The sequence below is a fragment of the Eleutherodactylus coqui genome, chromosome 8 (genome assembly GCF_035609145.1).
Source record: "Eleutherodactylus coqui strain aEleCoq1 chromosome 8, aEleCoq1.hap1, whole genome shotgun sequence".
Classification (NCBI taxonomy): domain Eukaryota; kingdom Metazoa; phylum Chordata; class Amphibia; order Anura; family Eleutherodactylidae; genus Eleutherodactylus; species Eleutherodactylus coqui.
The window spans coordinates 103,098,308-103,123,615 of NC_089844.1; the positions used below are offsets into that span (position 1 = coordinate 103,098,308).

At 44.9% G+C, this 25,308-nt stretch overlaps 1 protein-coding gene across 3 annotated transcripts in view; it reads left to right on the forward strand.

Annotated features, from left to right (window-relative positions):
* The window catches only part of RBFOX1 (RNA binding fox-1 homolog 1), a 744,520-nt gene that overhangs the window by 615,620 nt on the left and 103,592 nt on the right, over positions 1 to 25,308 (forward strand). For all 3 annotated transcript variants that reach the window (XM_066576151.1, XM_066576152.1, XM_066576153.1), the window contains exons 8-9: positions 8,471 to 8,603; positions 24,174 to 24,213. In XM_066576151.1, the coding sequence (XP_066432248.1) occupies positions 8,471 to 8,603; positions 24,174 to 24,213 (173 nt within the window). The remainder of the gene's footprint in view (positions 1 to 8,470; positions 8,604 to 24,173; positions 24,214 to 25,308) is intronic.

Below are 25,308 nucleotides of genomic sequence, written 5' to 3' on the forward strand. Positions count from 1 at the left end.
GCTACATTTTTTTTCTGATTGTTTTGTTTGCCTTTCACTGTATCTTATATAATGTGGGTGTATTGCAGGCTTATGCTGTATATAAGAAAAAAAGCTTTAGTCATAATATATATTTTACTAAACAATAAGATATATAGATTTTGTACGTTAATAAGACAAAGTTACACAACTGAGAGAAATACCTTTTATTGTCTGTCTTACATTTATACTTGGCATTAAACAACTTGTCTAACATCTCCATATAATGAAGCAGATACTTAGAAATTGACATCCCCTTCTTAGTTAGTACAACATTGTAGTAGCAATGCTAGTAAAAGCCTTTTGGGAAAAGCAAAATTGGCACGTCTTGTACTGCATCCTGTACTAGGTATATACATATAATATATATTTGTATGATAGTATAGGATAATTATGCAATATTGAAGATAAAGCAGTAAGATTAGGGGCTCGTTCAGACGAGTGTTGTTTTTGCGCACTATAGCCACGAGAAAAGATTGCGGCTATAGTGCTGTTAAGATTGCATGAATGGGCTACTTCAAGCTGCTTGAAGTAGCCCATTGACACGATCCGAGGTGCGTGCTACATGCTTTTAGGGCTTCCATAGGAGCCTATGGAAAGCACACAGCAAAGATAGGACGGGTCTTATCTTTTCACGCACCTCGGGGCCAACATGCGAGTTTGCACTTGCATGTCCTATCTTTTGTTAGCTGTGCTGATTCAGTGCGTCTAACATTCTCTCATGTGAATGCTTCTATAGGAACCTATTGGTTCCTATTAGAAATGCGTTCTGTGCACTGCTAACAGTGCAAAAACAGCGCTCGTCTGAGCGAGCCCTAAAAGTGACCATACACATTGAGTAGCTGCCTGCTAAATGATCATTTGTTAGACAGCTATTCTTCCTGACTTCTCCATGCAGATGCACTCTTGGGTGATCTTGCATGTGTTTTCCCATGGGGAAAGCCAAAAAGTTGTAGTAATAGATTATGGCAAGGGAGAAGAAAAGAAATGGGCATTGAAATTCAACATGCCTGATTCTTCTTTCCTCTGATTTCATCTGCCAGGGGAGAGTTGGGAAAAGCCCTACTTACATTTAACAGTCAGCCCATCCTACCAAAAACAGCGTGTATAGACTTGCATACACAAAAGATAACATAATGGGAAATGTCATTGTTACAACACACCATTGAAAGTAACTAAAAAACAAAATTTGTTCTTGAGCAGCAATAGTCTAAATTTAGGATTTTAATCAAAGGGCTTTTTCAGGGAAGACCTCAAGGACAGCTGTTCCATAGCACAGAAATTAAATTATGGTTTGAAATTAGATGCAAACTATTTATGCAGGCATCTCAACAGTTGTAGATTACTTTCAAACCCTCTTATTCTATATAACCAGTGTTGGAACAGAATGTATTACAACTAGAGATGAGCGAGCACCAAAATGCTCGAGTGCTCGTTACTCGAGTCGAACTTTCAGTGATGCTCGAGAGTTTGTTTCGAGTAACGAACCCCATTGAAGTCAATGGGCGACTCGAGCATTTTTGTATATCGCCGATGCTCGCTAAGGTTTTCATTTGTGAAAACCTGGGAAATTCAAGAAAGTGTGAATTCATGAATTTCATAAATTCAGTGAATTCATGAATGGGTAAGTGAGAGCTGCCTCTGATTGGTGAGGCTGTGACCAATCAGAGGCAGCTCATTCAGCAGGCGGGGATTTTAAATCCCCGGCTGCTGAATACTACTCAGAGCAGTTCAGGAGAACTGCCGCCGGCCGCGGCTGAACTCCGTCTGCCGGGACCAGGTGAGTATATATATTTTTTTTGTTTTCACACATTTCTGGATGAATTTCAGGGAAGGGCTTATATATTTAAGCCCTTCCCGACAATTCATCCCGCGATCGCCGGCAGCCCATTGCTTTCTATGGAGCCGGCTGTATTGCCGGCTCCATTGAATTCAATGGTCATTGCTCGTTTAATCAAGACGAGTACCGCGTGGTGCTCATCTCAAGTAACGAGCATCTTGAGCACCCTAATACTCGAACGAGCATCAAGCTCGGACAAGTATGCTCGCTCATCTCTAATTACAACCCTCTCTAAGGCAGGATTTGGACAGTTTTGCTCTTCACCATAGAGCACATTGCCATGATAGTGGCAAGTAAAAAGCAATTAACCAAAGAATACAGACAATTATAAGTATTAGAAGTTTAGGTCTGTCCTACAGAGAAGTTGGCAAAAAAGCCAAGATGACAGTCAGTACAGTTTCCTATACCATCAGCAGACACTTGGAAACTGGAGGTCTAGCAGACAAAAGGGCATAACAAAATCAAATGACAACATTTTGAGAGTTCACAGTTTGTGTGATCAGCAGTGCACAACACAGATTCTTCAAGTACAGCTTAATGCAGCAAAAAATCGACACGTTTCCATTTCAACTGTGAAGAGAAAACTTCTATCTGCAGGTTTGACAGGTAGATAATCAGTTAGAAAGCCACTGCTAAAATTGGAAAATAAAAAAAGACTTACCTTGGCCAAGCAGCACCTCCAGCGGACCACTGCAGAGTCAATCAAAATTTGACATCTTTGGTAAATCACGCAGAGTGTTTTTACACCATACAGTAGGTGAAAGTATGGTTCCTGAGGGTGTGACACCAACTGTCACACATGGAGGAGGAAGCGTGATGGTCTGGAGGTCTTTTACTGGATCTAGAGTTGGCAACATGCACAGGGTGACTGGCACACTGAACAAAAAGGGCTACCACAGTATTTTGATATGCCATGCAATACCCTTTGGTGCACACATAGATGGTCAGGGGTTCATATTACAGCAAGACAATAATCCAAAACATACTTCTAGGCTATGTCAGAACTACTTAAGAAGACCAGAAGCTGATAGGCTTCAAAGAATGGAATAGCCAGCATAATCTTCAGTCTTATACCCCATTGAGCTTGTTTGGGATGAACTGGACAGAAGAGTGAAAGTGAAGTAACCTAAAAGTGCAGCAGATTCCTGGGAACTTCTGTAACAATGTTGGGAAGAAATTTTTGACCAATATCTGGATGCAATTGCAGGAAAAAATGCCTTAATTGTCTTAAGGTGTTATATCAGCTAGATGTGGCTATGTTGAAGAGTCAAAAATCTAGATTTAATTTGGTGAATCAAAGTTAATCTATTAGGGCTCTTTCACACGGGCACTATGGGACCAATGGGTTCCTATAGAAGCATTCACATGGACGATTGTTAGATGCGCAGAATCTGCTCATCTAACAAAGATAGGACATGCAAGTGCAAACTCCCATGTCAGCTCCGAGGTACACACAAAGATAGGACCTGTTCTATCTTTGCTGTACTTTCCATACACTCCTATGGGAGCTTAAAAGCATGCAGCCTGCACCTCGGATCGTGTGAATGGGCTATTTCAATTAGCTTGAATTAGTCTGTTCACAGGATCTTTAGAGCAGTGTAGCTACAAACAGCTACACCGTGGGCGGACAGAGCCCATCTGAAAGAGCCCTATATTTAGTCACCTTGTTTATTTGTTATTGTTATTTTAAAGTACATTGGAAACATTGCAAAATCAAAAAAAGATTAACATTGGCCCAGTAGCACCTCCTGTGGACTACTGCAGAGTGGAAAGAGGTCTTATGAACTGAGGAATCAAAATCTGACATCTTTGGTACATCACATAGGGTTTTCTTATGCCGTCAAGTAGGTGATAGAATGGTTCCTGAGTGAACTGAAAGAACTGTGTAAATAAATATCAATAAAAACTAAAAGAATTGTGGAATTCTAAAACTTTTGACCGGGAGTGTATGTGTATTGGATTTGGAATAATCCATATGCTTACTGCCAAAACAACCCCATTCAAATGAATGGAACTAATTTTAAATCACGGAAACTTTATGTAAAGAATTTTCCATGTATAATTTAACCTTAAATCTATTAGACTGTCATCAGTACTGTGTGAAATATGTAATGATTAGAGATGAGCGAACACGTTCGGCCCCGCCCCTTTTTCGCCCGAACACCGAACTTTGCGAACACTTCAGTGTTCGGGCGAAAAAGTTCGGGGGCCGCCGTGGCAGCGCGGGGGGGTGCGGCGGGGGGGTGCGGCGGGGAGTGGGGGGGAGAGGGAGAGAGAGAGGGCTCCCCCCTGTTCCCCGCTACTGCCGCCCGCGCCGCCGCGCATCTCCCCGCCCCCCGGCGGCACCCGGACCTTTACGCGCGAACACTGCAGTGTTCGGCAAAGCCGGTGTCCGGGTGCGGATGTGTCCGTAACGGACACGTTCGCTCATCTCTAGTAATGATCAATACTATAACATGTTGCATTAAAAATATTCTAGTGATCTAAAAAAACACGACTAAAACACAGCAAAACTTCTAACTGCATCATTTTTGTCCAAAAAGAAAGCAAAATAATAGGCACTCAAATCGCCATGAAAAACACCAGAACACTATTATTTTTATAACCTCTCACCTTTATATGTTATTGTCATGTATTTACATTTGCTGCATTACTGAAGGACGTCGCATGGCGTAAACCTGCGGTATTCCATATTCTGCTCCCTTAAACAGAATGCTCTATTCCTCTTCATTGTTGACATTCTGTTTCATGTTATATCTCAGCATCTAAATCCTGACAGAATTACTGTAAACCCTGCTCTTTGCTGAAAGGAATCTCGTAAAGCCTGGAAGGTACTGTAGCCAGGTGATAATGGATGGGTTAGCATGATTTCAGTAATGCCTCTCACAGGCATTACAAGCCGAGCTTTCTGCAGATCATAAATGTTCTTTTTTGTTTTCTCATTTCCGTTACTTCAAAACCTGCTACTCTGCTATCAAGAAATATTACAGACAGTGAAATACTTTGGTTTTCTGTGCCTTACTGGAAATATAGTCGAGAATAAATAAATAATGCGAAATGAATATAGAACATCCGGAACACAGTCATTTATATGCCGCAGCAAAAGTTTTCCTTTCCAATTTGCAGATGGTATATAGATTTCATTTTGGAAAGTTGCTGTGTCTTAAAAATCTTTTTTCGATCCTTTTTTGTTTGCTCGTATTCGAAGTATAATGTTGCAATTGATATGTTGCACTTCTATAGCAGATTAATTGGTGCATAATCTAAGAGTACTTTCACACCGAGTAGCTATTGTTTAGACGGTCCTTTGGCAAGGTCGCTGAAGCCTACGAACAACGGTTGTTTGAAAGTTGTTAACCACAGTGTTCATGAGTTGTTCATTGACATATCAGTCATATAGGGGATTTACAATCTAATTCATACACACGTCGTTCAAATATGACTGTACATCAGATGATATTCGGTCAACCAGTGAGAGATTTTCGGGTGAGCAGAGATGAAATGACTAGCGACTAGTGTAAAAATGATTGCTTGTCCCCCTGTTGGTGGCCATGTTACATGAAACAACTGTTCTTTGCATTCGATCTTTCGAATGGTTATTCAAATAAGGGCTTATTCCCACAGGTGTATATTGTCTGGGTTTTCATGCCCCCAGGGATATATGCTGCCCCTCTAATGCATTGGTTTACATTAGTGTACAATGCATCAGTGCACATGGGTGTTTCACCGCAGCGTAAAAGTGCCCTGTCGGGCACTTTTACATCGGTGTTGGCAGCTGCGATGACTCCTTTATGAGCCAATGACAGTTGCAGGAGAAGAGAGAGGGGAGGGAGTTTAGCAGCGTGACTGCTAAACTCTATCCCCCATCTCTTCTCCTTTCTAACCCTTGCTGCTGTTTGCAACGGGAGGGGCGAGGGTGAAGCTAAGCCCTGCCCATGCCCCGCCCCTCCCATTGCAAATAGCAGCAAGGGGCAGAAAAGGGGCGGGAGCTCATCACACTAGCTCCCATCTCCTCCCTTTGCCGTTGGGCAGGGGGGAAACAGTCCTTCCCTCCCCCTCGCCGGCTCTCTGCGTATATGGCCTATATACACTCGTGTGAATAGGCCCTAATAGTCATCCTGTGTAAAGTCATCCTAAGGACTTCTTCACATGGACATATGCACAGTTGTGCACACCATAGCATATTTGCTCCATGAGAGGTAGATTTGCAAAAGGGAACATACCAGACTGTTTATTTGGGAATTGCAAAATAGTAATTTCCTTATTTTGTGTTCTTATCAGCATTGTCTAAATTCTGATAATATGGAAAGGCATGCGGGAATTCAAATGCAGAGCGGTTTCCTTGCCATCTGTAGTTTGCTGATGGATTTGCATTTGGAATTTGCACAGCACAGCAGTATTTTCTAACATTTTCACTTCTAAATCGAGAGTTTCCAATGATAGTCTTATATTATAGAATTACTGTATTTACTTTAAACTTCCAGTACAAATTATATAAACTGGAATATAAACTGATACTAAAAGAGAAGTAAAAGAAAATCCTATCAGCCCAACTTTAGATTGCATGAGGGTGAGGTCACACAGAGCGGAATGACTGTGAGATTTTGGTTGCAGAATGCAAGCCAAAATTTTGCAGCAATGTACAGTGCGATGTAGGTGAGTAGGGTTTCATAACAGAAAATATCATCAGCAGAAGATAGTCATGCTGCAGATTCTCAAATTTTGATTCAGATTAAGAGCTCCTTCACATGGGCGTATTTGATACTCAGGAAGCTCCCATAGACTTTTATGGAAGTGGGAAAAAATGTATGGGGAGGGAATTACTTGGTATATAAGAAGAAGACAGCTAGCTCTATTTAAGCATTAGTAGTAGAGATGAGCGAACGTGCTCGGCCCCGCCCCTTTTTCACCCGAATACCGCGATTTTCGAGTACTTCCGTACTCGGGCGAAAAAATTCGGGTGGCGCCGTGGCGGCGCGGGGGGGTGCGGCGGGGAGTGGGGGGGAGAGGGAGAGAGAGAGGGCTCCCCCCTGTTCCCCGCTGCTACCCCCCGCACCGCCGCGCCTCTCCCCGCCCCCCGGCGCCCCCCAAATCTTTACGTGCGAGTACTGAAGTACTCGAAAATGGCGGTACTCGGGTGCGTAAGTACTCATTACGAGTACGTTCGCTCATCTCTAATTAGTAGTCATTCCAAGGATTTCTGTCGATCAATAGTTTTCCGCACTTCTGCAGTGGCCCGTGTGAATGGCACAAAATGCATGGCTAAAGTTAAGGACTCGATCATGACCAGTCTTCATTTATGCGATTCTATGGTGCGTATGGGTGAACGGAAAAGTGCATACAATGAGCGTATGTTAGCTCCATATTTGGTCCATGTTTTGCGTATTTTTCACAGAAAACATTTTTAAAACATGGTCATGAAAAATATGCCCTTGTAAAGTGATTCATAGATTTTCCTCTGCTCCACATTATGGTCCACAAAACATGGATCAAATATGAAATAAAAATTTGCCTGTGGAAAACCAGCCTGTGTTGTTTTTTTTTTTTTTTTGGGGGGGGGGGGGGGTCTATGACATTTTTTTGTAAAATGCAGCATGTTTTGGGTATGGTGTAGTTCCTATCATTTTTGACTAGACTTCTCTACAGGGAAAAAGCATCAAAATAAAAACAGATATTACTAACAAACGCTACCAAAAATGCCAGTAAGATAAAGCAGATATCATTAACAAAATGCATATTATTTCTCTTGCATTATTTTTACTCAAAATGCATGAATAAAAAGAATACTGTATATCTAAAGGATGCCTTAGAGATGAAAAAGGATATTTTCTAGTAGGTGGTTGCAGATTTAATAGCATAAACCAGAATTCTACCTTGTGAATGCAGAAGCTAGAAATTGATAGAAAGAAGATGTGTTGAAAAGTACAGTTCTGCACAAACCCAAACCAAGCTTTTAGCAAAGTTCTACCCGAAACAGGGTTCTACTAGTTTGTTTCACTCAACACTAGCTGTGAACACTAGTCTAAGAGCCATAAAGGACTACTAAGAGCCATAAAAGACTGTCTAAGTGCCATACAAGTTCTGGGCTTTTATGGCTCTTTGACTGTATGTATTATACACCTGTTAAGGGTTTTGGTGAACTTCCAGTTGGGTTGAGACTAATTTGGGCAAACCAAACTTTTTGCAAAGGTTTGTTGAATCAGCCAAACCGAACTTTGCAACATTTTGCTCTTTGCTACAAAGAAAAATAGAAACATCTTATGGTTCTTCTTTTTGCTACTTTTAGATTATGCCCCTTAATTGAGTAGACTTTTTTTTAATATGTGTTATATTATATGGGAGGACTGTGCCAATTGCCAGCAGAAGAGACGCTTTTCACTTTCTGTCTGAAGATTGTCTGGTTACTCCCATAGGTAGGGAAAGATCTGTTGGATCAGCTGTTGTGCTGATCACAGTTCTATAAAGATCACACAGGGGTAGTACAATGCAAGAATTCATTTGATCACTAATTAATATGGCATATGTAGATGTATGACATGAATTCATTATGGTGTATTATGAATTGGATTGCTATAACTTTAATAACTGTAATATGGTTGTGTTCTATTCTAGTACCTGGCTTCCCTTATCCTGCTGCAACAGCTGCTGCTGCATACAGAGGAGCACACCTCAGAGGCAGAGGACGCACTGTCTACAACACGTTTCGTGCTGCAGCACCTCCGCCTCCAATCCCTGCTTACGGCGGGTAAGAACTACATTGCATTATACTATTATATTACTTTCCCGGCAGCAAAAATAATCTTTGCTAGGGAGAAATGCATGCTGTTCTTGTCTTCCCCCAGAAACTAACACAGCATGTTGCCAGGCCAAGAGCCTGAAGTTGTGCACCTTGCACAGGCTATTGAAAAATGACTGTAATTTGTACTGTCATGGTTGGTGGCTTTGAGCATTTGATATGTCACATGTTGTTATGTAAATTCTACTAGAGCTTAAATGCTGCAGAAACAAAGAAATTGTTACAATTGAAGATGTATCTTTGATGATTGCAAACATCTGGTCATTAAGGAGGTTGGATGAAGCTGAGACTGTGCAACTCCCCTTAGATTCTGATTAATATGGTTTCAGTGCACCAATAAAAATCCATTTTTTTGTGTTAGCCAAGGATGCAGGTGCCTCTATGAGAAAATGCATGATCCACCATAGCCTACAATATATTCCCTATACTCAGAAACAAAGGAAATTGTTCAGGCATTGCTTGGCTTTATTTCACTTACATGGATTAAATTCATATATCTAAGGCTGCTTTCACACCTGCATTAGGGCTCAGTTCAGGGTTTTCGCCTCTCTGCTCCATTCTAGGAGGAAAAAAACTGCTAAAAATTGCTTAGTTTTCCCCACTAATTTCAACAGGGTTTCAAAAAATGGAGAGGAAATGGAAAGGCTTCCGTTTGCCTCCTTTCCATCAAGTTTTCGTTTTTTTGGATGTTGAGTGCGCTATTTTTCCATCCCCCCAAAAAAATGGAAACCTGATGGAATAGAAGGGCTTCCATTTGCTTTCTCCTTTTTTGAAACCTCGTTGAAATCAATGGGAAAAAACATAAATCCGTTTTTTTTTCCGTTTTATTCCAGTTTCTCTCCTCCAAAAATGGAGCAGAGAGACGGAAACCCAGGAAGTGAGCCCTAACGCAGGTGTGGAAGCAGCCTAATAGTTTAATGGCCTGCACTTTATCATTACTTGAGCATTGCAGAAGACGTTGAAGATATAAAATTTATCACCAAAGTAAATAAATATGGCATAAATGTAATGCTGCAAGCTAGTAAATGTGCAGTAAAGCTATTATTTATTAAAATGGGAGTTCAGGAAAGTTGACATTGTACGGTACTTAGAAATGCAATATCTCAGTTTTCAGTTACCTCATTTTGTAAAAGGAAGACTTCATAGGTAAAAACTTCCATTTCAGAAGACAGACAGAAAGTACATATGTAGCAGAGCCATATTTGTCATTTGGCATAATTCATCACTGTGTTCTCACAGTAGTTTTCCAAGGGATGCTGTTAAATTTAGATCCGCAGTGTATAAATAAAATAGTCAAATAAATTTAGTTTTGCTACACTTTAACAGCATGAAATGTATTATTCTGGAAGATACAGTATACACAGAAGAAGTGTGTGAGAACACAGAGGCACACGAAAGACGGCCGCACATGAGCGTTTTTTGACAATATGCAGAGAATAGAATCCATTGATGTCATGTTTGCGCAGCATTTCCTTCTCACGCAAAAAAAAAAATCCGTGAAAAAAGAACACATCTGGAAGTCATTAGGTTAAATAATAGAGATGAGCGAACACCAAAATGTTCGGGTGTTCGTTATTCGTAACGAACTTCCCGTGATGCTCGAGGGTTCGTTTCGAACAACGAACCCCATTGAAGTCAATGGGCGACCAGAACATTTTTGTATTTCGCCGATGCTCGCTAAGGTTTTCATGTGTGAAAATCTGGGCAATTCAGGAAAGTGATGGGAATGACACAGTGACGGATAGGGCAGGCGAGGGGCTACATGTTGGGCTGCATCTCAAGTTCCCAGGTCCCACTATTAAGCCACAATACCGGCAAGAGTGGGCCCCCCCCCTCCCAACAACTTTTACTTCTGAAAAGCCCTCATTAGCATGGCATACCTTTGCTAAGCACCACACTACCTCCAACAAAGCACAATCACTGCCTGCATGACACTCCGCTGCCACTTCTCCTGGGTTACATGCTGCCCAACCGCCCCCCCTCCCCCCCACAGCGCACACCAAAGTGTCCCTGCGCAGCCTTCAGCTGCCCTCATGCCACACCACGCTCATGTCTATTTAGAATTGCGTCTGCCATGACGAGGGACCGCAGGCACACACTGCAGAGGTTGGCACGGCTAGGCAGCGACCCTCTTTAAAAGTGGCGGAGCGATAGCCCACAATGCTGTACAGAAGCAATGAGAAATAGAATCCTGTGCCACCGCCATCAGGAGCTGCACACGTGGGCATAGCAATGGGGAACCTATGTGCCACACACTATTCATTCTGTCAAGGTGTCTGCATGCCCCAGTCAGACCGGGCTTTTTAATTCATAGACACAGGCAGGTACAACTCCCTATTGTGAAGTCCCTGTCGACCCACAGCATGGGTGGCTCCCTGGAACCCACTGGCGGTACACAGAAATATCCCATTGCATTGCCCAACACAGCTGAGGTAGTAATGTCGTGCTTAATGCAGGTGGGCTTCGGCCCACACTGCATGCCCCAGTCTGACTGGGGTTCTTTATAAGTGTACAGATGTAGTAAAAACTCCGTGTGCACCTACAGCATGGGTGGGTGCCAGGAAGCCACCGGCGGTACATAGAAATATCCCATTGCATTGCCCAACACAGCTGAGGTAGTAATGTTGTGCTTAACCCTTTCCAATCCAATTTGTATATGGTTTTCCTAGGGGGCTTACTCTTTTTCTGCTGTTATACAACGGCGCTATATGCTGGCTAAAGCCAGTACTGCATGAGCTGACACGTAGGATAGGCTCCGACAGCAGAGAGGCTGGCAATATACAGTAAGAGAACCCCGACGGACGTCTACCAACAACGGAGCTGTACAGCCTTAAACCCTAATGTCTTCACAGGTCACACAGTGGACTGGAAAGGGTTAATGCAGGTGGGCTTCGGCCCACACTGCATGCCCCAGTCAGACTGGGGTTCTTTACAAGTGGACACATGTAGGTTTAACTCCCTGTGGACCCACTGCCTGGGTGGGTGCCAGGAAGCCACCGGCGGTACATAGAAATATCCCATTGCATTGCCCAACACAGCTGAGGTAGTAATGTCGTGCGTAATACAGGTGGGCTTCGGCCCACACTGCATGCCCCAGTCAGACGGGTTCTTTAGAAGTGTACAGAAGTATTAAAAACTCAGTGTGCACCTACAGCATGGGTGGCTCCCTGGAACCCACCGGCGGTACACAAAAATATCCCATTGCATTGCCCAACACAGCTGAGGTAGTAATGTCGTGCGTAATGCAGGTGGGCTTCGGCCCACACTGCATGCCCCAGTCAGACTGGGGTTCTTTACAAGTGGACACATGTAGGTTTAACTCCCTGTGGACCCACTGCCTGGGTGGGTGCCAGGAAGCCACCGGCGGTACATAGAAATATCCCATTGCATTGCCCAACACAGCTGAGGTAGTAATGTCGTGCGTAATACAGGTGGGCTTCGGCCCACACTGCATGCCCCAGTCAGACGGGTTCTTTAGAAGTGTACAGAAGTATTAAAAACTCAGTGTGCACCTACAGCATGGGTGGCTCCCTGGAACCCACCGGCGGTACACAAAAATATCCCATTGCATTGCCCAACACAGCTGAGGTAGTAATGTCGTGCGTAATGCAGGTGGGCTTCGGCCCACACTGCATGCCCCAGTCAGACTGGGGTTCTTTACAAGTGGACACATGTAGGTTTAACTCCCTGTGGACCCACTGCCTGGGTGGGTGCCAGGAAGCCACCGGCGGTACATAGAAATATCCCATTGCATTGCCCAACACAGCTGAGGTAGTAATGTCGTGCGTAATACAGGTGGGCTTCGGCCCACACTGCATGCCCCAGTCAGACGGGTTCTTTAGAAGTGTACAGAAGTATTAAAAACTCAGTGTGCACCTACAGCATGGGTGGCTCCCTGGAACCCACCGGCGGTACACAAAAATATCCCATTGCATTGCCCAACACAGCTGAGGTAACGTCAGCTGTAATGCAGGTGGGCTAAAAATTAATTTGATTACACTGTAGGCGAGGGCCCACACAAATTGCTGTATCAACAGTACTAATGTACATCCCAAAAATTGGCCATGGCCAGCCAAGAGGGCAGGTGAAACCCATTAATCGCTTTGGTTAATGTGGCTTAAGTGGTAACTAGGCCTGGAGGCAGCCCAGTGTAACGAAAAATTGGTTCAAGTTAAAGTTCCAATGCTTTTAAGCGCATTGAAACTTATAAAAATTGTTCTGAAAAATTATTTGAGTGAGCCTTGTGGCCCTAAGAAAAATTGCCCGTTCAGCGTGATTACGTGAGGTTTCAGGAGGTGGAGCAGGAGGAGGAGGAGGAGGAATATTAGACACAGATTGATGAAGCAGAAATGTCCCCGTTTTGGATGGTGAGAGAGAACGTAGCTTCCATCCGCGGGTGCAGCCTACGTATTGCTTACGTATCGCTGCTGTCCGCTGGTGGAGAACAGAAGTCTGGGGAAATCCAGCCTTTGTTCATCTTGATGAGTGTTAGCCTGTCGGCACTGTCGGTTGACAAGCGGCTACGCTTATCTGTGATGATTCCCCCAGCCGCACTAAACACCCTCTCCGACAACACGCTAGCCGCAGGACAAGCAAGCACCTCAAGGGCATACAGGGCTAGTTCAGGCCACGTGTCCAGCTTCGACACCCAGTAGTTGTAGGGGGCAGAGGCGTCACCAAGGATGGTCGTGCGATCCGCTACGTACTCCCTCACCATCCTTTTGCAGTGCTCCCGCCGACTCAGCCGTGACTGGGGAGCGGTGACACAGTCTTGGTGGGGAGCCATAAAGCTGGCCAGGCCCTTAAAGACTGTTGCACTGCCTGGGATGTACATGCTGCTCGATCTACGCACATCCCCTGCAACATGGCCCTCGGAACTGCGCCTTCTGCCACTAGCGCTGTCGGCTGGGAATTTTACCATCAGCTTGTCCGCAAGGGTCCTGTGGTATAGCAACACTCTCGAACCCCTTTCCTCTTCGGGAATCAGAGTGGGCAGGTTCTCCTTATACCGTGGATCGAGCAGTGTGTACACCCAGTAATCCGTCGTGGCCAGAATGCGTGCAACGCGAGGGTCACGAGAAAGGCATCCTAACATGAAGTCAGCCATGTGTGCCAGGGTACCTGTACGCAACACATGGCTGTCTTCACTAGGAAGATCACTTTCAGGATCCTCCTCCTCCTCCTCCTCCTCCTCAGGCCATACACGCTGAAAGGATGACAGGCAATCAGCCGGTGTACCGTCAGCAGCGGGCCAAGCTGTCTCTTCCCCCTCCTCCTCATCCTCCTCATGCTCCTCCTCCTCCTCCTGTACGCGCTGAGAAATAGACAGGAGGGTGCCCTGACTATCCAGCGGCATACTGTCTTCCCCCGCCCCCGTTTCCGAGCGCAAAGCAGCTGCCTTTATGGTTTGCAGGGAATTTCTCAAGATGCATAGCAGAGGAATGGTGACGCTAATGATTGTAGCATCGCCGCTCACCACCTGGGTAGACTCCTCAAAATTACCAAGGACATGGCAGATGTCTGCCAACCAGGCCCACTCTTCTGAAAGGAATTGAGGAGGCTGACTCCCACTGCGCCGCCCATGTTGGAGTTGGTATTCGACTATAGCTCTCCGTTGTTCATAGAGCCTGGCCAACATGTGGAGCGTAGAGTTCCACCGTGTGGGCACGTCGCACAGCAGTCGGTGCACTGGCAGCTTAAAGTGATGTTGCAGGGTGCGCAGGGTGGCAGCGTCCGTGTGGGACTTGCGGAAATGTGCGCAGAGCCGGCGCGCCTTTACGAGCAGGTCTGACAAGCGTGGGTAGCTTTTCAGAAACCGCTGAACCACCAAATTAAAGACGTGGGCCAGGCATGGCACGTGCGTGAGGCTGCCAAGCTGCAGAGCCGCCACCAGGTTACGGCCGTTGTCACACACGACCATGCCCGGTTGGAGGCTCAGCGGCGCAAGCCAGCGGTCGGTCTGCTGTGTCAGACCCTGCAGCAGTTCGTGGGCCGTGTGCCTCTTATCGCCTAAGCTGAGTAGTTTCAGCACGGCCTGCTGACGCTTGCCCACCGCTGTGATGCCACACCGCGCGACACCGACTGCTGGCGACATGCTGCTGCTAACACATCTTGATTGTGAGACAGAGGAGGAGGAGGAGGAGGGTGCTTTAGTGGAGGAAGCATACACCTCCGCAGATACCAGCACCGAGCTGGGGCCCGCAATTCTGGGGGTGGGTAGGACGTGAGCGGTCCCAGGCTCTGACTCTGTCCCAGCCTCCACTAAATTCACCCAATGTGCCGTCAGGGAGATGTAGTGGCCCTGCCCGCCTGTGCTTGTCCACGTGTCCGTAGTTAAGTGGACCGTGGCAGTAACCGCGTTGGTGAGGGCGCGCACAATGTTGCGGGAGACGTGGTCGTGCAGGGCTGGGACGGCACATCGGGAAAAGTAGTGGCGACTGGGAACTGAGTAGCGCGGGGCCGCCGCCTCCATGATACTTTTGAAGGACTCCGTTTCCACAACCCTATACGGCAGCATCTCAAGGCTGATGAATTTTGCGATGCGGACGGTTAACGTTTGAGCGTGCGGGTGCGTGGCGGCGTACTTGCGCTTGCGCTCGAACACTTGCGCAAGCGACGGCTGAACGGTGCGCTGAACTACACTGCTGGATGGGGCCGAGGACAGCGGAGATGAGGGTGTGGGTGCAGGCCATGAGGCGGTAGTGCCTGTGTCCTGAGAGGGGGGTTGCATCTCAGTGGCAGGTTGGGGCACAGGGGGAGAGGCAGGGGTGCAAACCGGAGACGGTGAACGGCCTTTGTCCCACCTTGCGGGGTGCTTGGCCATCATATGTCTGCGCATGGTGGTGGTGGTGAGGCTGTTGGTGTTGGCTCCCCGGCTGAGCTTTGCGCGACAAAGGTTGCACACCACTGTTCGTCGGTCGTCAGGCGTCTCTGTGAAAAACTGCCAGACCTTAGAGCACCTCGGCCTACGCAGGGTGGCATGGCGCGAGGGGGCGCTTTGGGAAACACTTGGTGGATTATTCGGTCTGGCCCTGCCTCTACCCCTGGCCACCGCACTGCCTCTTGCAACCTGCCCTGCTGATGCCCTTGACTCCCCCTCTGAAGACCTGTCCTCCTGAGTAAGCGTTGCACACCAGGTGGGGTCAGTCACCTCATCGTCCTGCTGCTCTTCCTCCGAATCCTCTGTGCGCTGCTCCCTGGGACTTACTGCCCTTACTACTACCTCACTGCAAGACAACTGTGTCTGATCGTCATCGTCCTCCTCACCCACAGAAAGTTGTTGAGACAGTTGGCGGAAGTCCCCAGCCTCTTCCCCCGGACCCCGGGAACTTTCGAATGGTTGGGCATCAGTGACGATAAACTCCTCTGGTGGGAGAGGAACCGCTGCTGCCCAATCTAAGCAGGGGCCCGAGAACAGTTCCTGGGAGTGTTCCCGCTCCTGAGCAGGTGTCATTGTAGTGGACTGAGGAGGCTGGGAGGAAGGAGGAGCAGCAGACAGAGGATTCGGATTGGCAGCAGTGGACGGCGCAGAACTGCGGGTAGACGATAGGTTGCTCGAAGCACTTTCTGCCATCCAGGACAGGACCTGCTCACACTGCTCATTTTCTAATAACCGTCTCCCGCGTGGACCCATTAATTGGGCGATGAATGTGGGGACGCCAGAAACGTGCCTCTCTCCTAATCGCGCAGCAGACAGCTGCGACACACCTGGATCAGGAGCTTGGCCTGTGCCCACACCCTCACTTGGCCCTCCGCGTCCTCGGCCACGTCCACGTCCACGTCCTCTAGGCTTACCCCTACCCCTCAGCATGCTGTATTACCAGTGATTAGATTTCCCAGGCAGGAAATAAATTGGCGCAAGACTGCAGGCCAAATATAATTTTTGCCCTTTTTGGAAAACGAAAGGCCCCACTGCCTCTAGTGAATGAATTATCTAAGTTTAATAACTGTGCTGTGTCCCTGCTTATGTGTCACAGAACGTGAGGGTAGCAGAGTTATTATAACTCTTGGAGAGCAGGTATTTTTTTTCCCAATTAAGGAAAGCAAATGGCGAACCCAGCAGTAAAGCGTAGCTGGGTGCGTATGATTTAGCAATGTTTTTCACGCAGCTCACACGTCTACACAGGCGTAAGGACGGACACAGGCTGGACAAATAGATTTGTTTTCAGTTTTTTCCCACCAACAGGCAGCACTGCGTATATTCAATGAACCTGCGAAGTTTAATAACTGCGCTGTGTCCCTGCTTATGTGTCACAGAACGTGAGGGTAGCAGAGTTATTATAACTCTTGGAGAGCAGGTATTTTTTTTTCCCAATTAAGGAAAGCAAATGGCGAACCCAGCAGTAAAGCGTAGCTGGCTGCGTATGATTTAGCAATGTTTTTCACGCAGCTCACACGTCTACACAGGCGTAAGGACGGACACAGGCTGGACAAATAGATTTGTTTTCAGTTTTTTCCCACCAACAGGCAGCACTGCGTATATTCAATGAACCTGCGAAGTTTAATAACTGCGCTGTGTCCCTGCTTATGTGTCACAGAACGTGAGGGTAGCAGAGTTATTATAACTCTTGGAGAGCAGGTATTTTTTTTCCCAATTAAGGAAAGCAAATGGCGAACCCAGCAGTAAAGCGTAGCTGGGTGCGTATGATTTAGCAATGTTTTTCACGCAGCTCACACGTCTACACAGGCGTAAGGACGGACACAGGCTGGACAAATAGATTTGTTTTCAGTTTTTTCCCACCAACAGGCAGCACTGCGTATATTCAATGAACCTGCGAAGTTTAATAACTGCGCTGTGTCCCTGCTTATGTGTCACAGAACGTGAGGGTAGCAGAGTTATTATAACTCTTGGAGAGCAGGTATTTTTTTTCCCAATTAAGGAAAGCAAATGGCGAACCCAGCAGTAAAGCGTAGCTGGGTGCGTATGATTTAGCAATGTTTTTCACGCAGCTCACACGTCTACACAGGCGTAAGGACGGACACAGGCTGGACAAATAGATTTGTTTTCAGTTTTTTCCCACCAACAGGCAGCACTGCGTATATTCAATGAACCTGCGAAGTTTAATAACTGCGCTGTGTCCCTGCTTATGTGTCACAGAACGTGAGGGTAGCAGAGTTATTATAACTCTTGGAGAGCAGGTATTTTTTTTTCCCAATTAAGGAAAGCAAATGGCGAACCCAGCAGTAAAGCGTAGCTGGCTGCGTATGATTTAGCAATGTTTTTCACGCAGCTCACACGTCTACACAGGCGTAAGGACGGACACAGGCTGGACAAATAGATTTGTTTTCAGTTTTTTCCCACCAACAGGCAGCACTGCGTATATTCAATGAACCTGCGAAGTTTAATAACTGCGCTGTGTCCCTGCTTATGTGTCACAGAACGTGAGGGTAGCAGAGTTATTATAACTCTTGGAGAGCAGGTATTTTTTTTTCCCAATTAAGGAAAGCAAATGGCGAACCCAGCAGTAAAGCGTAGCTGGCTGCGTATGATTTAGCAATGTTTTTCACGCAGCTCACACGTCTACACAGGCGTAAGGACGGACACAGGCTGGACAAATAGATTTGTTTTCAGTTTTTTCCCACCAACAGGCAGCACTGCGTATATTCTATGAATAATAACTGTGTTGTGGCCCTGCCTATACAATTCTTTCCCTGCAGTATCAATGGAGGGTGCAATGCTCTGCAGAGGCGATTTTGAGAAGCCCAAAAAAAATGCAGCACAGCCAACAGCAGCCTGGACAGTACTGCACACGGATAAATATGGCCCTAGAAAGGACCGTTGAGGTTCTTGAAGGCTACACTCACTCCTAACACTCTCCCTGCCTATGCAGCACTTCTGTCCCTAATGCCAGGTGCAACGGTCTGCAGAGGCGATTTTGAGAAAAAAAAAAAAATCCCACTGCTAACAGCAGCCAACACACAGCTATCAGTGGCCCTAATAAGGACCTTTGGGGGGTCTTGAAGCCTACACTAACTACCAATTCTTTCCCTACAGCAGCTCCGGTATAAACAGCACTGTCCCTCATCTAACTCACACCGCATCTGAGGCGAGCCGCGGGAGGGGCCGACTTTTATATTAGGCGAACACCTGATCTCGCCAGCCACTCACAGCAGGGGGGTGGTATAGGGCTTAAACGTTGCAGGGGGAAGTTGTAATGCCTTCCCTGTCTTTCAATTGGCCAGAAAAGCGCGCTAACGTCTCAGGGAAGGAAGTGAAAGTAACCAGAACACCGCATGGTGTTCGTCACGAATAACGAACATCCCGAACACCCTAATATTCGCACGAATATCAAGCTCGGACGAACGCGTTCGCTCATCTCTATTAAATAACCATTTTAATGGGAGTGTGCTTGTCTGCTACGCACAAATGAACATGCCCTGGTGTCCAAAACATACAATAAAACATGCCAAAACGACTGCAAAAAACACTCATTAATAGTACAAATATGTTGTGCTAAGTTGCACAAAAAACATTTGTAGTCACCCTAAGGGCTCCTGCAGATGAGTCTAGGTGTATATACGCTTGCAATAGCGTGACATAATTGGGCCGTGAAGGGAGCGCTATCACTTGTTTTTGCGCATGTATTGGCACATTCTACTGTGCTTCTCTATGTTGTTGAGCCCATTCACATTGCCCACCTGCATGATCCCAGAGAGTGGGATTTTGTCCCGTTATCATGGCCATGAAAATCACAGCCGCATAACGGAACAATACAAAACCATTGATATTAAGGGTTTCGTTTCCACTATCGGGATTCCCGAGTGTAATTACTACATGCAAAAAAAGATAGGACTTGCCCTATCTTTTTCGCATCTAGTCAATGCTATGTTCGAGAAAGATAAGGCAGGACCTATCTTCCCACTTTTTTTCATGCACTTGCTCAGAGTTTGAATAGTCCGGAAAAAGGGCAACCTGCCAAACTATTATGGTGTCATTAATAGGTTGCTGGTCTGCATGGTGCACTACATGTATCAGAAGGTCTGCCACTTTGTATCTACTCTGTGTGGGAGTATACAAGAAGCAGCTACCCCCCTCTATATTAAGAGGCTGTGTGAGTGGCTGCCTCATCAGTGTCCCTCACAGATGCAATTAGCTCCATCATTTGGTAGTCTGCTACCTGCGTGGTGAGAGGATGCAGCTATCTGCCCTCCTTAGTCAGTAAGTATATGACCATTTTCTGTGATTGTTTTTATGTTTTTATATTTCCCCTTCTGTGACGTAAATCACAATTGTGATTTAAATCAATGGGTTCTATTTTCTGAGCATTGCACACAAAAATTTCATATGCAAATATGTCTATGTGAATCCAGCTTTAGGGCTTATTCCGCCGAGTTTTTACGCCCGGTCGATATATGCTGTCTTTCTCTGCAGGGGGAGGAGGTGGGATGGGCCAGGGACAGTGCACTGAGCTCCTACCCCCTCTCCGCCCCTTGCCACTATTTGCAATGGGAGGGTGGGACAGAACTTAGCTCCGCCCCGTCCCACCCTTCCCATTGCAAACAGTGGTGAGGGTGGAGAGGGGGCGGGGCTCAGTGCACTGCTCCTGGCCCGGCCTGCCTCCTCCCCCTGCAGAGAGGGACGGCGTATATCGGCTGGGCGTGAAATCCCGGCTGATATACTTATGTCGGAATAAGCCCTTAGGAATATGTTTAAATACAACTATCAGTGTGCCTCTGTGTTCTCACACACTTTATCTGTTTTTACTGTATAATTGATTAATGTGGGACCTGTAGTGCAGCTTTCCAAAATATTTCATTATGCATTCACCGTTCTCACCTTTTTGTTTTCATTGGTAGATACAATATGAAATTATACAGTCAAGAAAAACTAAGTACACTCTCTTTGAATTCTATGGTTATATATATTAGGTTATAATTTAAAAATCTGGTCTGTAGAATGTCTTTTAAAAAGAAAATACAGTCTCAGATGAGCAACAACACATGACAAATTGCATCATGTCATTTTTATTTAGCAAAAGTAGGCCCAAATGTTGAAGCAGTGATGGAAAAATTAAATATATCTTTATTGCTTTCATAGGAATTAAGAAGGTAAGAAGCAGCCAAATGCTGCTAATTAAATGAGCTTGATTAATTGATCATCAGAAAGTGTTACCACCTCTATAAAAGTAGAGGTTTGGACAGTTTGCTGGTCTGGAGCATTCAGGCGTGTGTTAATCATATATAGGTGTAAAACCAAAGAGTATGTATTTAGTTTTTCTCATGACTGTAAGTAATGTGCTTTATTGATATGAATTTGATGGCCTAATGGGCTAAAGCTAAGCATAAGGCATATATTTGGAAATAGCAGACCATTTGAGTGTCCCGAGGCTTAGTCTTAGAATAAATACTGTGATAAAATGCCTGTGTATAGAATCAGAAACCATAAGTGTACTGAATTTCATTAGTGCAATTTTGCTCTGTAAAGTTAGTGGCAAACAGCTGTAACTGCTAGCTGTGCCTGAGGGACTCGGATCAGACTTAACTTACATCAACATTACATGGACACTCTTCCCTGTGCTTTACCATATACACGGATACAGCACATTCACAGACATTGCATGTCCAATTTCTCATCTGTACCATGACAAGAATAGGACATGCCATTAATTTTTTCACACAGATCATGGGTCCATCTAAAAAAATGTCCATGTGTATAGGCTATTTAGACAGCGCAAGGCCTGAAAATACACCCATGGGTCACTACCCTAAGGGCACCTTCATGCGAGTGTATGCACAATTGCACATGTTTCAGCGCGACATATTTGCACTATGAACGAGGTTGATTTGCAAGCGTGTCTGTGCATTGTACTGTACTTTCTGTGCATGTAGGGCTTGTTCATATGCACTCTGAATGCACTCATGTCCTAATTTAAATGGGTATTTAGCCTAATGAGGTTCAGATGTGTTCTTTTTTTTTTACCGAATTGCGCAGCATCTTTGCACATTTTTGTTAACATTGCGCACCTTCCATTGATTTCTATGAGGATCTTTGGTATGTGAATGCTCTCAAAATAGAGCAGGTCCTATTTTCTTGCATGTGCGAGAAATGTATGTACAAAATACAGAAAATTTGTTCAAACCCTTTGATATCAATGGGTTCTATTCTCTGTATATTGTGCACACAAATATGATCATGTGAAGAAGCCCCAAGTCACGCAACACAGGAACACTCAGCATGCTGTTCTAGTATAGAAAGAAAAGAATTCACCTACTTGCTGTAGGGCAGCTTCCCATGAGCATAGACACAAAAACGTTATATGAAATGTAAACGCAAAATCGCCCATGTGAAGGTGCCCTAAAACACATAAAAAGTCTTGCAGAAGGCAAGCAAGCTGTTTTTTTGGTGCAATTAATTCTGAATTCTGGCACATTTAGCTTAGCAATTTGCCCATACACATATAAGCTTAATACACATATAGGTCTTATATGCCCATACACATATAAGTCTTTAATTTCTATGAAGTGCATACAATATTTGGTTGGAAAACTGCCTAAACTGCAGTGATAGAATTTTACACAAAGAGAAGAGAGGTATTACAGAAGAGATCTTCCTCACTCTATTTTGAGTTCACTCCTAAGGCCTCGTTCAAATGAGCGTGGTTTACACGCTGCTACAGCAGCATGTAAACCACGCTGCTGACATGCAGGAATTCTGCAGTGAACGAGCTACTCTGTGCTCTGTGGAGCACCCCGTTCACATGCCCGTGCTGCGGGCAGAGTGCTGCTGCAGCTACCATAGAAGCCTGTCATCAGCACCATGGACAGCGCCGCAGCACGGAGCTGACAGGCAAGTCTTATTCTGAGCTATTAAAAAAGCTTAGTGTAAGCGCTTCCATAGCAACCTATTGTTTGCTACAGAAGCATAGTTTACAGGCTGCTGTAGCAGCGTGTAAACCACGCTTGTGTGAATGAGGCCTAGGACAAATAATTCCATTTATTTTGATGATACTCTATCAATACTATACCAAATGCTGCTTTTTTTTTTGCTTGAATTTGGTTTAGAATTGCTTCAGACTTGGCACAAATTTCACTCCCTCATAGGAAGGGAAAAATTAACAGTGAACATTTTCAGCATTAATTGACATCATATACATTACTAATTCTTTTTGTGGAAAATCTGCAGTACTGCTGCAATGGGTGAACATACCCAAAAGAGTATGTCCAATTTTGGGAACTGTTTCACAGTTTATGCGTAAAGCTTTACACAAAAGGTTAAATAGAATGACCTGTATTGCCCCCATTCTGGTGATAGCCTGTATTATAGCCCATTGACAATGCTGCTGGCTATTTTTGGAAACAGACAATGGATAAACTTGCAACAGCCTAGCGGAACTTCAGTGCCTGATTCACTGAATAATAATAGAGACTGAGATTTATAGTTTATTATTTAAAGAGGTTACCCAGCTGTAAAGTATTGATAGCCTATCCACAGGCTAGGCCATCAATACTAGATCAACAAGGGTCTGCCGCCCAGGACTCCCCACTGATAAGTTGGTCACTAGGTCTATGTGTTTGTATATGGAGCTGATTACGGAGCTCCATTCCTGCTCTAGTGACCAGACTTGGTATTATACCCATTCACTTCAATGGCAACTTTGCCTGTAATACCAAGCCTGGCCACTGCAGTGAGAATGGAGCTGTCTGCTTCCTCTAAAAATCAGCTCGGCGAACAGCAGAAGTTCCTGGCAACAAACCCCTGCTGATTTACTGTTGATGACAGGGCATCAATAGTTTACAACTATACAACCCCTTTAAAATATAAATATCCCATTCAGTCTATTTGAATGTCCAATAGCTATACTACAGACTAATTGGTCCAGCTTGGTAGTCTGGTGGAAGGATTCTTATTCAGTGAATCAGCCTCTTTTTTGAGAGACAAATATTATATATACCACAGGGGGACAACTGGTTTTCTGCATCAAATTATCGTATAGTCGCTATGAACTTTCAGTGATATGAGAACTGTGAATGCAATTCAATACATCCTTCTGATGTATCAAAATAAGAGCTATGCATTATGACTAGCTGTCAATGTAAAAAGTGATAACTCATTTTTAAAGAGAAATGACTTAGGAATCAATTATTTCTTGAAAGTGATTGTGTACTTTGTGTTTACTCATATGTTTTCTATAAGGCAGTAGAACATATTCTACATCACGCTTCCATTGGACTCTAATATCTAGAGCCAACTTAATTTACATTAATGTATGCATTTAAAATTATAATGGGAAGTCTGATCCGATGCTGCACTTCATTAAGCCCTGAAAACATCTTTAGCACACGACTATTCTGCAGTCTGCACAGAATCTGCCCTCAACATATCGGAATTATCTAGGCCAAACTCAACATTAACTAGAGCATGCAATGCTGGAATGAACATGTGAATATGCACACTGCTTTATCATGTGTAAACACACAAAGAGAAGAGAGGTATTACATCAAAATCTCATTTGCAGGCTTAGTTGGCTGTGTGTTTTCTTGCACTGATTGGGCCATTTTTTTCTGTGTTTGTATTTGCAGTGTTGTTTACCAGGACGGATTTTATGGTGCAGATATTTATGTAAGTATCTTTGTGCATATTATTTTGTAGGCATGCTGATTTCTTTATGTCAATCATGAAAGAAGATGGTTTTGTCTAATTTCAATCGTACAGAAAGATATTTAATTTTCCTTTTCATGCACGCATTTAATTCGACCTATTTTGATTCATACTTCAATGTATTCATTGCACTTTGAATACATACCTGACAAGATCAATATTTGCTCATAGATTCAAGCATAAAAAAGTATTGCTTATATCAGAAATACTGTCTCTGGCCGTAGAATTAATGTAAGTAGGGTCAATAAGTCACTGCCGCCACCGGTGATCGGCAAGCAAGGTCACATATTGTAATGTGCCGTAATTGCAGCTGTAGTAGGTTACTGTTGGCTTGGGTGGGCAGTAATAGAGATGAGCGAGCATACTTGTTAAGGCAATTTACTCGAGAGAGCATCGCCTTTTTCGAGTACCTGCTGACTCGTCCCTGAAGATTCAGGGGGTCTGCGGGGGGCAGGTGGCGGCGCAGGGCGGTGGAGGGGAGCAGGGTGGAGAGTGAGAGAGATCTCTCTCTCTCTCCCTCCTGATCCCCTCCGCAACCCCCCGCTCACTCCCGCAGCACCCCAAATCTTCAGGGACGAGCCAGCAGGTACTCGAAAAAGGCGATGCTCTCTCGAGTAAATTGCCTTAACGAGTATGCTCGCTCATCTCTAGCGAGCACCCATATGCTCAGGTCCGTGCTACTCGAGTCAAGCTTTTCGTAAAATTTGAGAGCTCTACTCGAGTAACGAATCCCATTGCCTACAATGGGAGACTTGAGCATTTTTGTATGTGGGACGCCGGGTGCCGTGCTTTTTTTTTTTTTTACTAGGTTCGTTTCTCTCTCTTTCTCTCTTTTGAAAAATGATGTGTAACATTAGGTTTCAGTATGTTTCAATTTTGTTATATATATTTCAAAAATTGCTATTTGTGTTCCTAGAAGATGCACAATGTGCAACAAATGTAGCCATATTTTTCCCCCAAAATTGTAATTATTGTGTTATTTTAGTAATAATGATGAAAAATGTTAAAGGGGTTGTCCGGCCATAAACATTAGGTCTCATTACTTCTGTTTGCCCA